At 54.0% G+C, this 15,683-nt stretch overlaps 1 protein-coding gene across 10 annotated transcripts in view; it reads left to right on the plus strand.

Moving 5' to 3' along the window:
• CFAP46 (cilia and flagella associated protein 46) overlaps window positions 1-15,683 on the plus strand; it is a 96,481-nt gene that overhangs the window by 37,677 nt on the left and 43,121 nt on the right. For all 10 annotated transcript variants that reach the window (XR_003508817.1, XM_027528476.1, XM_027528478.1 and 7 more), the window contains exons 23-28: window positions 5,519-5,650; window positions 5,974-6,136; window positions 7,779-7,863; window positions 11,296-11,434; window positions 12,041-12,224; window positions 15,301-15,490. Coding sequence is in view for 9 of the 10 variants with exons in the window: in XM_027528476.1 (XP_027384277.1) it covers window positions 5,519-5,650; window positions 5,974-6,136; window positions 7,779-7,863; window positions 11,296-11,434; window positions 12,041-12,224; window positions 15,301-15,490 (893 nt within the window). In the remaining variant the exon portion in view is untranslated. The remainder of the gene's footprint in view (window positions 1-5,518; window positions 5,651-5,973; window positions 6,137-7,778; window positions 7,864-11,295; window positions 11,435-12,040; window positions 12,225-15,300; window positions 15,491-15,683) is intronic.

Here is a 15,683-nt window from a genome sequence, read left to right on the forward strand (position 1 = left end):
GTCGGGATTACAGGAAGAGGGAGGAAGAAGTTCCTAAGAGAGGAATTAAGGAAAGAGTGGCGCAGGAGAGCTCCCTGAGCAGGGGGCTGACTCTCACGACTGACTCTCCAACACTATGGCCAGTGAGAAGATTGAAGAGATACTCACGTCCAAATGCATCACAGGATAGTCACGTCATAAGAAGGATATCCTATAGCTTTTAGAAGGAAGCTTATCTGCAAAGAAGTAGGAAATAGAAATGCAACCGTCTTCTCAGGAACCATCAGTTGAAGCTAAAAGAAAATAGAGTGGTCTAAGTGGAAGTAGATTTCTACATGTAATTCTAACTCACCCAAACTTTCAGGCATCCGGGTAAAGAAAGTTACTTTTAAACAGAAAACGTATTTGCCATACATCTGTTTCTAGACAGTTACTTGAGAAAACACTCTGGAAAAATGAGGGAGTAAGCCAAAAAAGGAAAAGATGTCGGGGGCTGCAGATAAGAGATTCAATCCAGAAAAGTTGCCGAGCTGTGCTGCTGGCTGAGGGCCACCTCTGCCAGGATGTAGGGGCAGGACCAGAGGAGCAAGAAGGGAGAAAAGGCAATTGGAAACGCCAGGAAACAGGAAAGTAATATACTGCTTGACTCTTCAGTGAAACACGTTGACATCATCATGGTGTTTATTGATATTTCTGTGTTAGGACTAGCATTTTGACAAGATTTATCCATGGCTACCCAATAAAATGTAAGGGCTACCAGTTTTAACAGCACAAAAACACAGGGAAAGCACAGCTAACATACTTCAGCAGTGGGGAGAGGACGGTGTGAGGCCGCGTCGGGGAGCTGGAAGCGGGACGTCCCTGGAGGTCTGCAGGGCACTCCGAGAATAAAGGGGGAAATAAAAGCAACGCCAGGGCCAGTGTGTTAGTAAGTCGGGAAAAGGGCAGAGGACGGTCTGAGGAGGCCATACTCTGTGTTCTCCACGGTGAGACTTCTGTCGCTTACGTGTAAAATTCATAAACCTCCCGCTTTGGAGAGCTGAAGAGTGGGGTCAGCTCTGGCTGGGAAGCAGACTGGGTGCTGGGTGGAAAGTTCTTAACCACGTAGTAGGTGCCACGTGATAAAAATTCAGAAGCTGATTTTAAAAGAAAGAAAAAGCTACGAGGAGAGTCAGTGCTGCATTGTCTTCAGCGACTGATGAGGCTGACGTCAGTGCTTGTTGCCGGCACTGCAGGGCTTCTCAAGGCCCACGGTGGCAGGGCGCCTGTCCATCTTTGTTTCATCAGAGATTCTTAAATTGAGTTTCATTTTAAAACAGCAACTCCTAGCGTAATAAACTAGGCTATAAATATAAATGTTTACATATGGCAATAAAGGGCAGGTTATATGAGACTGAAAGTTTGGTTTTCACTAAAGACCTGTGAGAACTCATTTGTAGACTACTGCTGCCCTCTCGTGGTGGCCTGTGTCACTGCACTCAGTGGGGCCACCCCTCCTGGGGCTTGACCGTGGACTAGCCCCTTCCCTCACCCACAGTGAGCACCGGCTGCGTGCAGGCCTGGAGCTGGGCGCTGGGATGCTGAAGACGCAGAGATCAGCGGTCTCTAAAGGGGGTGCCACACTTCACATGGCCCTGCTGGAAGGGGGTGCCACACCTCACATGACCCTACTGGCCCCTCAAAGCCCTGGCCCTAGTCAGCAAGATCCTCAATCAACTTCAGCCCTGTGGCATGTGCTGCAAATGATTCACCTTAAAAAAATGTGTGTGTGTATATATATATACACTCACACACACACACACACACACTTCAAAATTTTATGCTATTTTTTTCTATTTTGCAAGTTATATAAACTGTGGAATTGGTCACAGAGTAATTTTTATGATGGCATTTCGCAACAGTAGTGCAAATAGTTTTCAGATCTTGGTGAAAAATAGTGCAGTTACTAGTCAACCAGTATTCTCACATGGACACATGGCACACAGTGGGGCTCACACGGTTGTGCTCTTGCGACCCGTGGACGGCAGCCCGCCAGGCTCCTTTGTGCGTGGGATTCTCCAGGCGAGAATATTGGGGTGCGTTGCCATGCCCTCCTCCAGGGCAAGTGTGTAATTACCCGAATCAGTTTCATGTTTATCCTATTAATGTAACATACAAACTTCACATGGACCCCTAAAGTAAACCAACATAGCTTACCTTTCTACTTTGTTAGCGTCTTTATTTAACATAATCATCATCACTGTTGGGTCTTTATATGAATTTAAGTCACTTTTTCTGCCAGTTCTAGCCATGACACATAATGGATCTCATATGCTTCTGCTATTAAAATTGTAAAACTTGAGAAAATACATGAAACATCTGTTTCCAGACACTGGCCAGCAGATGGCCCAGGGCAGCACTTCCTGCAGGAAGAGTCCATCAGACATGAACTGCACATGCAGCCTCTGCCTGGGGTAGGGAGGTGGAGGAGCCCGGACAGAAGAAACAGCGAGGGGGCTGGAGATCAAAGCTGGGGGCTGCCGGGGCGGCTGGACCCCACAGGACGCGGGGCGGGAGGAGGCTCCTGGGGAGAGAAGGCATGATGCATGCCTGGCAGAAGCCAGTGACAGAGATGAGGGAGTTCCTGGGCCGACCCAGGAGTCAGGGAGTGCCCGCTGAACCTCCCCTGTTAGGAAGAGCAGGCCTTAGGGGCAGGGCTGTAAGGGCTCTGCGAGACATACCCTGAAGCCTGACCCAGATCTCAGTCGGATAAGGATGAGCCACAAGGAAATTCACTGGCTGCCGGCTGCCAGGGTGAAACCCAATCTCCCTTTAAAGAAGGCTATCTCAGCCACGCTCTGAACAACACAGCCCCCCACCCCTAGTGCCCAGCATGGCAGCAAAAGCCGCTAGACACATGGAAACATGAAAACGTGTGTGGCCCAGGAGGAAAGGCGGTCAGCAGGCTCAGACGTGACTCAGGTGGTGGAGTCAGCAGACGGTGGACTTAAAACAGTGATTATAAATACAAGAAAGGATTTTAATAGACAAATTAGTGTATAGGTGGGGAATTTCAACAAAGAAATGGGAACTACAGTAAAGAACTAGGGAAAACTCTAGAAGTGACAAGTATGATCTCTAGCATGGACACATCACTGGGAGGGCCTGGACACTGGTCAGCAGACATGGAAACCGAAGTACAGGAAGAAAGGCTGAAAAACAGGAGCGGCGCCTTCGGGGGAGGGGGCTGCAGCCGCACCAGTGCAGGTGGGGTCTTGGAAGGTCAGAGGGCAAGGTGGAAATTGTCTCAAATTGAATTAAAGATATCGACATGGAGATCCAGGATTTTCAGTGAACCCCACGCAGGATAAACATATAAAGGAAACCGCACCTATATTTATTGTAGTCAAATCGCTGGACTACACACTCAAAGGTGACAGGAAAACCCAGAAAGGAAGGTGGAAGGGAAATAGACACATGGCACACAGGGATGAGATCCGAGTCCTCATCGGGAGCAATGTAGCCCATTTTAAGTGGTAAAAAAGCAAAAGCCTGGTTAATCTAGAACTCTGTGTACACCAACAATAGTCTTCAGTAAATGAAGGCAAAATCAAGACATTTTAGATTCATTAAAACTGAGGGACTCCATCCCCAGAAGAGCCAGCGCGGAACACAGTGTGCTCAGGAGGTTGTCCTGCATGAAGGAGGGTGGTCCCTGATGGAGACTCCGCTCGGGAAGCAGCGACAAACGCCTGAGTGGTGGACGAGCAGCTGAGGGTGCACAGTTCTTCCCCTCTTCAGTTCCTTAAAAGACACTCAACTGTGTGCTGTGCTAAGTCGCTTCAGTCATGTCTGACTCGTTGCGACCCCGTGGACTGTAGCCCACCAGGCTCCTCTGCCCATGGGGATTCTCCAGGCAAGAAGACTGGAGTGGGTTGCCATTCCCTTCTCCAGGGGACCTTCCTGACCCAGGGATCAACCGCGCATCTCTTACGTCTCCTGCATTAGCAGGCAGGTTCTTTACCATTAGCACCGCCTGGGAAGCCCTTAAAAGGCACATGCTGTTTTAAAACAAATATATGTTGTGCTATGAGATTGTTGACAAATGTGGAAGTAAAGTGTGTGACGGTGCCTACACAGAGAGTGGGCTTGAGAGACACGCGTGTGGTGGTCTCCTGTCCTGTGCAGGGACGTGACATCAGTTAACCAGACTGTGATTCGTGAAGGGTGTGCACTGCGATCACTAGAGCAAGTACTACAAACACAAGAAAAGAAAAGCTTATAATGGAAAACCCAGTGGAGAAGATAAAGTCGGATACTAACAAATATTCGATTAACCCAAAAGGGGGTGGAAAGACACAGAACATACAAGACAAAAGGAAAGCAGTGAAGTGGGAGGTTGAACCTGAGCACGTCAAAGAAGGTATTAAAGTCAACAGACCAACACTCAGGTACAAGGCAGAGGTTACCCCACTGGACGCAAAAAGCAAGACCCGACTGGAAGCCGTTTTCAAGAGAGACGCTCCAAATACAGAGACAGAGAGGAACAGTTTAAGGGGGCAGAAGATGGACTCTGCCAGCCTCGGGTGTAAGGAGGACTGGTGGGGCTGTAGAAGTGTGATCAGAGACAAGGTTCAATCAGCAAGAAAATGTAAAATCCTAAGTGTGTATATAACGGCAGAGCTTCAGAAATCAAATAATTAGACACATGACAATTACAGCTGTAGATGTCAACAGTCTTCTCCAGTGGCAGACAGAAGAAAAGAACACTCAGCAGATCACACAGCTGTCCTTGACAGACTCTCCCCAAGGACCCTGTCCTGGTCTTCAGGTCTCCAGGATGCCAAGGCCCACTCGGGTGGGCTCTCCCCCACCTCCCAGGGGATGGAGCCAGCTTGCCATTCATCCCTAGAGTGGACTTGACCGGGCCCTGCAGACCCTGATCCTTGCAGGCCAAGGAGCAGCCTCCTTCTCCCCTGGACTCCTGATGGACAGGGTGGCCGAGTAGCTGGCGGCTCCTGCATTCAGGTCCCTGGCTTCAGGGTGTCCCGGCCATGGGGAGGTGGGTCTCCCCAGGAACCAGTGCTTTTCTCCTGGAGTGAGTCTGGTGCCCCCAGGCCAAGCTGCAGGAATGCATGTCTTGTGAGTGCACGAGCCGCTGAGAGGAGAGGGCTCGTGGCACCTGATGTTGCAGGGTCTGAACTGTAGGCTCTCAGTTCTCAGCGCAGAGCCAAGACCGCTGAACAAGGCCTGCTCTGCGGCCTGGGGACAGGGCCCCCTTGCTCCCGCAGGGCCGGACCTCGCCTGGGGCGGGGCCTCCTTCCACTCACATTGCCGGGCAAGACACCCTACAAAGTAGCCATTCAGACATCAGTTTATGATTCTGTCTCATGACTCTGCGGGTTGGCTGGACTCAGCGGTTAGTTCTGGTTCCGGGACGTTCACGGGCTTACTCTGGATGCCCCCAGCACCCTCCCCCACCAGGCGGCTCCTGGGGCTCTCCCCTTCTGCAGCACCTTCCCGGGAGCCTCCTGTGAGCGAGGTGCTTGTCTGTCTCCAGGGTGGAAGTTCAGCTGCTGGCGGAGATGCTGAGCTCGGTGGCCTGCATCCAGGGCAGGAGCATCATGGAGAACCTCAAGGGGCGGAAGCAGCTGCGCCTGGCAGCCGCCAAGGCCTTCATTGAAAGCGCCAGGTGCGCCTCGGCTCTCGAGGGCCACTCGCCGTGGGTGGAGATGCTGGGGACCACGGCGCGTGGTGTTCTGTGGGACTGTCCCCGAGGCCCTCCCCTCCCCGGGGGCCCTGTGGCCAGGGTCATCTCCTGCCCCGTGCAGCGATCCCCAGTCCACCCCCAGGATCCCAGGCGGCATGAACGGCTGAGCTGGGATGGGCCCAAGAAACCGGGAGCGGAGGGCGGTGAGCGGTCACAGCAAGGCTGCGGAGGATCCCGTCCAGGCCCTGCGGAGCTGACCTGGGCTCCCACCGCCAGCGCCGGTCTAGGCCAGGCCTTCCCCGCAGGTTTGCAGGCATCGCAGGGAGCAGCGCCCTGGTGATGCTGGCCGCCCGGCACTACTGGAACACCTGGCTCCCGCTGCTGTCCTCCGCCGGCAGCCGGAAGAAGTGCAAGAGCGCCACCCAGAGGCTCATCAGCATCATCAACAAGACGGAGGCCAGGAAGCAGGTGCTGGGGCGCCGCTCGTCCTGCCGCCTCCGGGGGAGAGGCAGGCGCCGCGGAGCCAGGAGGGCGAGGAACCCGGCGGCCGCCTGGGGCGGGGGGCGTGACATCGCTGAGGCCGCAGCGGGGCAGGCAGGGGGCTGCACGGCCTCCCGCCCCCTCACCGAAAGCTCCAGTATGAGAGCGGAGAGGAGGCAGGCCGGGGGCACAGCCCACCCTGGCCCAGGGAGGCCCCCCGGGGGACGGAAGGCGTCTGGGGCCCCTGGGGCGCAGCCTCCCCGCTGCCCCGTCATCATGTGGCAGGGCGGTCGGGGCCCAGGGAGCGGCTCAGTGGCCCGCACTCAGCGCCGCACAGCTGTGAGCTTCTCATAGCTTTATTGCGTTGAGGGGTTTCCCCCCACTCCTAGTTTTCTGGGAGATGTGATGAAATTATTTCGGATTTTGTCAACGGCCTTTTCTCCATCAGTTGAGATGACCGTGTGGTTTTCTCCTTTATTCCTTGTATCAATGCATTCTTTATGTGGGACTACCCTGTGTTCCTGGGATAGAGCTCACTTGGTCGTGGTGAATAATGTTTTACCATATTTTTGGATTCAGTTTGAGTTTGGCAGCGTATTTTGTTGAGAATTCCTGCCTCTATATGCATAAAGGATATTCATGTATCATTTTCTCTTCTTGTGATGTCTTTACCGGGACCCCCTGTCAAAGTAGTGCTGGCCTCATAGAATGCGTTAAGAGCTATTCCTTCCTCTTCGGTTTTTTGAATTGAGAAGGATCTGTGTGGTTCTTTTTTTAAATGTTTGGTAGAATTCACCCATGAAGCCATCTTGTCAATTTTCTTTATTGGGAGGTTTCTGATTACTGATTCAGACTTTACTGTTAGAAGTTTGTTGAAATTTTTTATTTCTTCTTGAGTCAGCTTAGGCGATTTGAGTGTTTGGAGGGATTTCTCTGTTTCTTTTGTGTTATCTAGTTTGTTGGAATAGAGTTGCTAATTGACTGATAGTCTATTGACACGGCAGTTCCTTCTGTCACTGTAGGGCTGATACTGTCGTTTCCACTTTCGTTTCTGCTTTTAGTAACCTGTGTCTTCTTTCTTCGTCAGTCTAGCTAAAGGTCTGTCCGTTTTGTTGATCTTGCATTTTTTTTCCTGTTATTTTCTGTGCTCTATATTTAGTAACCACCCCCAACTTTGGATTTAGCTTTTTTTCCCCCACATTCCTTAAGGTGTAAAGTTAGATTGTTGGTGAGGTCCGTCTTCTTTCTCAACGCTGGCATTTGCAGCAGTGGTCTTCCCCTGAGCCCTGCTTTTGTCGTGTCCCGTAAGTTTTCCTAATGTGCTCTTGATCCCGTTGATTTAAAGCTGGAAAGCTGCCTCGGATGCTTTGTGTCATTAAAAGCCGTAAGCTATGTTGAGGGGCTGGTCTGTGCATATGTGTGTGTGCCTGTGTGTTCTAAGTCACACACAGGCATTGGTTCTAAGTCACTGAACCTTGAACTGGAGCAAAATGTGATTCCACTTCTTGGGACTTGGTATTTGAGAAATTTAGCTGTGATTTCCATAATTCGATATGGAGCCAAATGGAAAGCAAACTGATGAAATAATTGCAGCTTTGACGTCTGTGTTGTTACTCTGTTTTTACTTCAGGAGAAAGGGGGAACACTGCTTCTGCACCAGTGGCCCACGGCCGACTTCCAAAGTGGAGGGATGACGGAAGGGAATTTCCTCCCAGGTTTGTAGGCTGGGAAGTGCCTGTGCTTTTAGAGTCTCTGTAGAGCTGGTACAGTCATGGCCATAAGCACAGGTAGTACCCGTTCAGCGCGGAACACAGGGTGGGCACGGAGCGGGCCCTTTGCGAACAACCAGGGACCCTCGCTGTGCTCACGAGGAAACCGAGCCCTGGGGTCTGCTCTCTGGGTTGTTCTGGCAGGTACCTCACACTTCTATAGCCATAGAAACGTGGAGGTACATTTCTGCGGGAAAAAGTGATCTTAAGACAGTAAATACTTTATAATTTACTTCTAAGATAAGATGACTATCTGCTAAAAAATAGAGTAGCCCATCCTTGTTAGCGTAGGGGCCGAGGTGTACACTGGGAAGGCTGAACACGTGGATTCGAGCAGCAGCCGCTCCCTCAGGCACTGCGGAGCCTGTGAGAGAGAAACTCTGATTTAAAATAGTGAACAAGAATGTGACTGTGTGTAATTATTAAGCTGAGCTCTAGACCCAGCCATTCAGGCTGTTTGCTGGTGCGGCCGGGGGAGATGAAGACGGCAGCCCAGACGCTCAGGACCTGCGAGGAGCTGGGCTGCGGGGGAACCTGTACCCCCTGGCGCACCCGGCGCCCCGGCTACACTTTACTCCACGTGCTGAAATATACATCAGATGGCTACAGTGTTAGCAGCTGTAAACATTCAAATTACAGGGAAAACAAGAAACTAGAACTGAGCAAAGCAGTGTTTTGAGGAAAGATTACTTCCTAAAGTTTAGAGTGGTCAAAAAGGCACACTCTCAGATACATGAGAATTTAAATGACGAGAGAATAACGAGAAATGCAGGAGATTAAAAAGTGAACACTGGAAAGGTATTTGCACCAGTTTGGCCCCTAAACGGTACACTTCTGTGATGCCTGAGCAGTTGCACCAGTCAGGTTAGGAGACGCCGAGCTGCAGTAACAAACAGCCCTGACTGCGAGGCGCCCTCTCGGCCCGGGCGTGTGGCTCCACGTTGCACTGGCTGAGGTGTGGGGAGAACCCACACGGTTCCTGCGTGTCAGCTGTTGGCCAGTTTATCTGGTCGTGACCTAAACCCACCTGCCCCTGTGAATTCCGTCCCAGCAGTGACAGGAGGGGGAGAGGGGAAGGGGAGCACAGGCAGCCCCTGGGGCCTAGGGGTGGGAGTTGCTGCTCCTCTTAGCTGGTAGCCGGATGACGTGCCGGCAGGATCCTGGGCACGTTCACCCCTTCACTACAGTGATTCAAACACAGGAAAGAGAGCTCCATGCTCACTGATGTAAAAGAGGACAGCCTGAGCATCTGGGACCAGCTGAGGGGCCTCTGCTTCGAGGGACAGTGGGGCTGAGGCCACTTTATTGCTTTATTGACCACACCAAAGCCTTTGACTGTGTGGATCACAACAAACTGTGGATGCTTCTTAAAGAGATGGGACACCAGACCGCCTGACCCGCCTCCTGAGAAGCCTGTGTGCAGGTCAGGAAGCGACAGTTAGAACCGGACATGGAGTAGCAGACTGGCACAAAGTTGGGAGAGGAGTACGTCAAGTACGTCAAGGCTGTATACTGTCACCTTCTATGCACAGTACGTCGTGAGAAACGCTGGGCTGGAGGAAGCACAAGCTGGAATCAAGAGTGCCGGGAGAAATGTCAGTAACCTCACATATGCAGATGACACCGCCCTTATGGCAGAAAGCAAAGAAGGACCAAAGAGCCTCTTGATGAAAGTGAAAGAGGAGAGTGAAAAAGTTGGCTGAAAACTCAACATTCAGAAAACAAAGATCATGGCATCCGGTCCTATCAGTTCACAGCAAATAGATGGGGAAACAGTGGAAACACTGACAGACTTAATTTTGGGGGGCTCCAAAATCACTGCAGATGGTGACTGTAATCATGAAATTAAAAGACGCTTGATCTTTGGAAGAAAAGCTATGACCAACCTAGACAGCATATTAAAAAGCAGAGACATTACTTTGCCAACAAAGGTCCTTCTAGTCAAAACTATGGTTTTTCCAGTGGTCATGTATGGATGTGAGAGTTGGACTATAAAGAAAGCTGAGCGCAGAAAAATTGATGCTTTTGAACTGTGGTGTTGGAGAAGACTCTTGAGAGTCCCTTGGACTGCAAGGAGATCCAACCAGTCCATCCTAAAGGAGACCAGTCCTGGGTGTTCATCGGAAGGACTGATGTTGAAGCTGAAACTCCAGTACTTTGGCCACCTGATGCGAAGAGCTGACTCATTGGAAAACACTCTGATGCTGGGAGGTATTGGGGGCAGGAGGAGAAGAGGATGAGATGGCTGGATGGCATCACCGACTCGATGGACTTGAGTTTGAAGAAGCTCCGGGAGTTGGTGATGGACAGGGAGGCCTGGCGTGCTGGGATTCATGGGGTCGCAAAGAGTTGGACATGACCAAGGGACTGAACTCACTGACTGGCTGGCTGACTGACTGGCTGACTGACTGACTGACTGGCTGACTGACTGGCTGACTGACTCACTGACTGACTCACTGACTGACTGGCTGGCTGGCTGACTGGCTGACTGAACTCACTGACTGACTGACTGACTGGCTGACTGGCTGACTGAACTCACTGACTGACTGACTGACTGGCTGACTGGCTGACTGACTGACTGAACTCACTGACTGACTGACTGACTGGCTGACTGACTGGCTGACTGACTCACTGACTGACTGGCTGAACTGACTGACTGACTGGATGGCTGGCTGGCTGAACTCACTGACTGACTGACTGACTGGCTGACTGGCTGACTGACTGACTGAACTCACTGACTGACTGACTGACTGGCTGACTGACTGGCTGACTGACTCACTGACTGACTGGCTGGCTGACTGACTGGCTGAATTGACTGACTGACTGGATGGCTGGCTGGCTGGCTGACTGAACTCACTGACTGGCTGACTGACTGAACTCACTGACTGACTGACTGACTGGCTGGCTGGGGCTGAGGCCCAGGCAGCGAGCGCCATGCTGTGTGGCGTGAGTGGTGCATGAGATCCGGGTTCGGCCTCCACCCTGGGCCTGCAAGGCTGGGGAAGCCTGGGGAGCGGGGGCAGCGGGGCACCTGGAGGAGATGAGGCTGTGGGGGGTTAGGGACAGCGGGGACCCCTGAGCCATTGCCCCCAAAAGGACTGAGGCATTTGCCCCGAGGCTGACCCTGCAGGGCAGCCCTGTGCGTGTCTGAGGCTCGCAGATCGCAAGTGCGTGGTGGCTGGATGCACGCGTGGTCCTGCCCGCTGCCCAGCTCTGAGGCAGGTGGCCTTGGCAGCCATGTCCCCGGTGCTTCCTGGGGCTCCTGGTCCTGCAGACGCCTGGGTGGGGTCGCCTCAAGCTGCTCACACCCCACTCCCAGGACCCTCACCCGACGCCCTGGTGTTCCCAGGCCCCCCTGAGCCCCCTCTCCCACTGCAGGGACTGAAGATGACCTAACACTTCGGGCCGCACTCTACGGGCTGCTCTTCCATACCCACGCCGACCAGGACGACTGGGAGGGTGGCCTCAAGGTGCTGGACGAGGCCATGCAGGTGCTGCCACGGACGGCGCATCGCCTGTGAGTGCCCAGCCCCCCAGGGTGCCCCCCAGCCCCCCAGGGTGCGCCCCAGCCCCCCAATGGTGCCCCCCAGGCCCCCAGAGTGCCCCCCAGCCCCCCAAGGGTGCCCCCCAGGCCCCCAGAGTGCCCACCCCACAGCCCTCACCAGGGTGCCCACCCCACAGCCCCCCAGGGTGCGCCCCAGCCCCCCAAGGGTGCCCCCCAGGCCCCCAAGGGTGCCCCCCAGCCCCCCAGGGTGCCCCCCAGCCCCCCAGGCCCCCAGAGTGCCCACCCCACAGCCCTCACCAGGGTGCCCACCCCACAGCCCCCAGGGTTCCCCCCCAGCCTCCAGGGTGCCTCCCCCACAGCCTTCACTCTCCCCTTTCCTCTGGTGGTTTTATTTCCCTTCTAAGAACTCAGCACAAGAAGAGAAGGGATTTAACACTCAACACACACAAATGATAAATTAACAAGACACAGCGCAACACACCATCTCCAAGACACTCAGCTTTTGTTTTGTTTTCTCTTTGTAAGTGGGAACATGGACAAACACACCCATTCAGGTGCATTCTATATGTTTGCGGCTTTTACCGTTCAGGCATTAATTTCTCCCTGACGTTTCTTCAGCCTGATCTTCAAACACATGGTCATCGTGAAGGCCAAGCTCGGCCAGAGCTTCCTGATGGAGATCCAGAAGTTCAGGGACCAGAGCGAGGAGTACCTGGCCCTCATGTGGCAGCGCCTGGCCCTCAACTCCAAGAGCGTGCACGGCGAGCTGGCCTGCTACCACAACGCCATCCAGGCCCTGCAGGTTGGCGGGGCGCTGCTGGGGGCCCGCGCTCGGGCTGGGGAGGCGCCTGGTGCCTTGGGAGGAGAGTGGGGCAGGGGGCAGAGCCAGGCCTGAGACGCCGTCCTCCTGCCCAAGGGATGTGGTCCTTGAGAGGCTGCGGTGGGGGGGGCGGTGGCCAGTGGGTCAGGGAGGACACAGGGCTCCGCAGAGTTTGGGGGTCCTTGGGGACAGCCCGCACCCCCAGAAGCTAAGACACAGGTTCCCCTCGATGCACTTGGAGATCTGGGGTGGGGCAGGCCCCTCGATTTGAGCTCTGTCAGGTTGGGGTGTCCCCCAGGAAAGGGTCCAAGCACAGGCTCCTGTGGTCAAGCAGAGGCCTGGCTCCCCGACAAGTGGCCATGGGCGCCCCTGCACCTCGCTCCTGAAGCCAGGCCAGGGCTCCCAAGGCCAGGTTGGGGGGCCACTGGCCAAGCTTTTCGTAAATTTGCAGGGCTGTGCAGCCCCCGTCTCAGTCCGTTTCAGAACACTTTGGCACCCCCAACCCCCAGGTCGGTTGGCATCCTGTCCTTCCCCACCTCCCCACCAGCCCCAGGGAGCCGGAGTCACAAGGATGGGAGCAGGCAGGCAGGTCTTCTGGATCTGGCCGCCCTCCTGGGGCCTTGTCTGTGGAGGCCCGCATCAGGGCTTCACTCCCAGCGGCTGGACGGCCTTCCGTCATGTGGGTGGACGTTGTGTCCCCAGCCTGTGTGTTGCTTCCACTTACTAGCTCTGTGACATACGTGTGCAGGAGTTTGCACAGATGCGTGTGCAGTTATTCTCTTGGGCACATACCTGGGAGTGAACTGCCAGGCCACGTGATGACTCTCTAACTACTTGAATACTGGTATGACTTGCATTTCCCTAGTCACTAATAGCAAGCATCCTCTCATGCCCTCGTTGGCCATCTGCATGTCTTTGGAGAAATGTCAGATCCTTTGCAGATTTTTTAATTTGGTCGTCTGTCCACTTATTATTCAGTTCAGTTCAGTTCAGTCACTCAGTCATGTTGGACTCTTTGCGACTCACAGCACACCAGGCCTCCTTGTCTGTCACCAACTCCCAGAGTTTACTCAAACTCATGTCCATCAACTAGGTGATGCCGTCCAACCATCTCATCCTGTATTGTCCCCTTCTCCTCCTGCCTTCAATCTTTCCCAGCATCAGGGTCTTTTCCAATGAGTCAGCTCTTTGCATCAGGTGGCCAAAGTATTGGAGTTTCAGCTTCAACATCAGTCCTTCCAATGAATATTCAGGACTGATATCCTTTAGGATGGACTGGTTGGATCTCCTTGCACTCCAGGGGACTCTTAAGAGTCTTCTCCAACACCACAGTTCAAAAGCATCAATTGTTCAGTGCTCAGCTTTCTTTATAGTCCAACTCTCACATCCATACATGACTACTGGAAAAACCATAGCCTTGACTAGATGGACCTTTGTTGACAAAGTAATGTCTCTGCTTTTTAATATGCTGTCTAGGTTGGCCATAACTTTGCTTCCAAGGAGTAAGCTTCTTTTAATTTCATGGCTGCAATCACCATCTGCCCCCCAAAATAAAGTCAGCCACTGTTTCCACTGTTTCCTCATCTATTTGCCACAAAGTGATGGGACCGGATGCCATGATCTGTTTTTTTAGTTTTTTGAATGTTGAGTTTTAAGTCAGCTTTTTCACTCTCCTCTTTCACTTTCATCAAGAGGCTCTTTAGTTCTTCTTCACTTTCTGTCATAAGGATGGTATCACCTGCATATCTGAGGTTATTGATATTTCTCCCGGCAATCTTGATTCCAGCTTGAGCTTCATCCAGCCCAGCGTTTAGTTATCGTTGGGTTGTAGATATTCTTTGTGTGTTTTGGATACAAGTCCCTCATCAGATGCATGATCTGTAAGTGTTTTCTGTCATTCTGTGGCTTGTCTTTCCAGCTACTTTCTCATCTTCTCGGTGATGTCACTTGCAGCACAGGAGTTTACCGTCTTGATGGAGTCCGATTAATGTATTTTTCTGCTGCTGGAGCTTGTGCTTTTAGCTTTGTATCTGAGAAACCAAAGTGTGATCCACAGCCATGAAGATTTCTACGTTTCCTTCCAAGGGAGTCATGGTTGCAGCTCTCATGTTTAAGTCCTTGCTCCATCTGGAGTTGAGTCTTGTATCTGGTGTGACGTGAGGTCCTGCTCTGTTCGTTGGTCTGTGGCTCCCAGTCTTCCCAGCTCTGCTGTTGAAACGATGACCATTCTCTCTTCCATGCCACTCGTCCCCATCACCTGTCGTGCACAGCTCCTGTCAAAGCCACCAGTGGCCACCATGGCCATCCTGAGGCCCCATCTGAGCCCTTCTCTGTGCTGATGGTCACGTGTCACCTGGCTTCCAGGCCGCCCTCTAGTGCCGTCTGCCCACATATAATGAGGGGGGACCTGCTCAGGGTCCGTCCATGCCCCATTCAGCCCCCCCCACCGTGGTGTCTGGCAGCGTCCTAGGCTGGTCCATCCTGCCCTTGCGTCCCCTCCACCTGGCCGCCTGCCCCTGCCCTCAGACTCCTGCCCCTCCGGCCACACGTCCTCCTAGGCGCAGGGTGTGGGGCCCAGTCTGAGGCCCAGCAGGTGAAGGGCGGGCAGGCTCCTCAGGGTAGGGGCGGGGGGCAGCGCCTGCCATCCTGCAGCGGTGAGTGATCACCAGTGTCGGGTCTGAGCCGCAGGCCTTGGGCCCAGTACCTCCCCTGCCCTCCGCGCCCTGTGGGCCACGCGCTGGAGGAGCCCCCGTGCCGACGTCAGAAGGCCGGCAGGGAGCCCCTGAGGCCTTCATTGCCCCAGGGGTGGGCGGGAGGGGCACGGGGGCCTGCAGAGGGCCTGGCGGGCAGGCCGTGGGGCGTCCACAGGGCGCGGAGGCCGGGGACACTTGCCAGGCTTTTACCCTGCTGCCCATCTCCCATGGCGGTCTGGCCGAGCCTGGTGGGCACCCTCTGCTCTCACAGTGGAGGAACATGATGCCCGTGGTGGGTTCTGCGGCGGCCGCATGGCTGCTGCGTGGCTGCCACGTGTTCCAGCCTTTTCTGTTGGATCCTGAAGAAGCCAGAGAGTGAGTGGCAGAAGGTGGACTACATCGTGGAGTTCAGCGAGTGGCTGTACTACAAGCAGTTCCCTCTGGAAGACGTGATCTTCCACCTCAAGTGGGCGATCGACATCCTGCTGAGGATGCAGCCGGTGGGGGGCGTCCCCGAGCCGGCCAGAGTGGAGGCCGTGGATGCAGAGGATACAGGTGAGGGGTGCCTCTGGCTGGCGGTGGGCCACCCGCCACTGGGGGCTCCTGGGCACCGCCGTCCCCACATCCCCCTGCCAGGCACGCTCCTTGTGGGCTTGCCCAGGTTAGGACCCCGCCACGCTCGCTGGGTGCCCATCCTTGCGTCCACTAGGGCCCGTGCAGCCGGCACGCCCAGCCCAGTGCCGTGAGG

The sequence above is a fragment of the Bos indicus x Bos taurus genome, chromosome 26 (genome assembly GCF_003369695.1).
Source record: "Bos indicus x Bos taurus breed Angus x Brahman F1 hybrid chromosome 26, Bos_hybrid_MaternalHap_v2.0, whole genome shotgun sequence".
Lineage (NCBI taxonomy): Eukaryota > Metazoa > Chordata > Mammalia > Artiodactyla > Bovidae > Bos > Bos indicus x Bos taurus.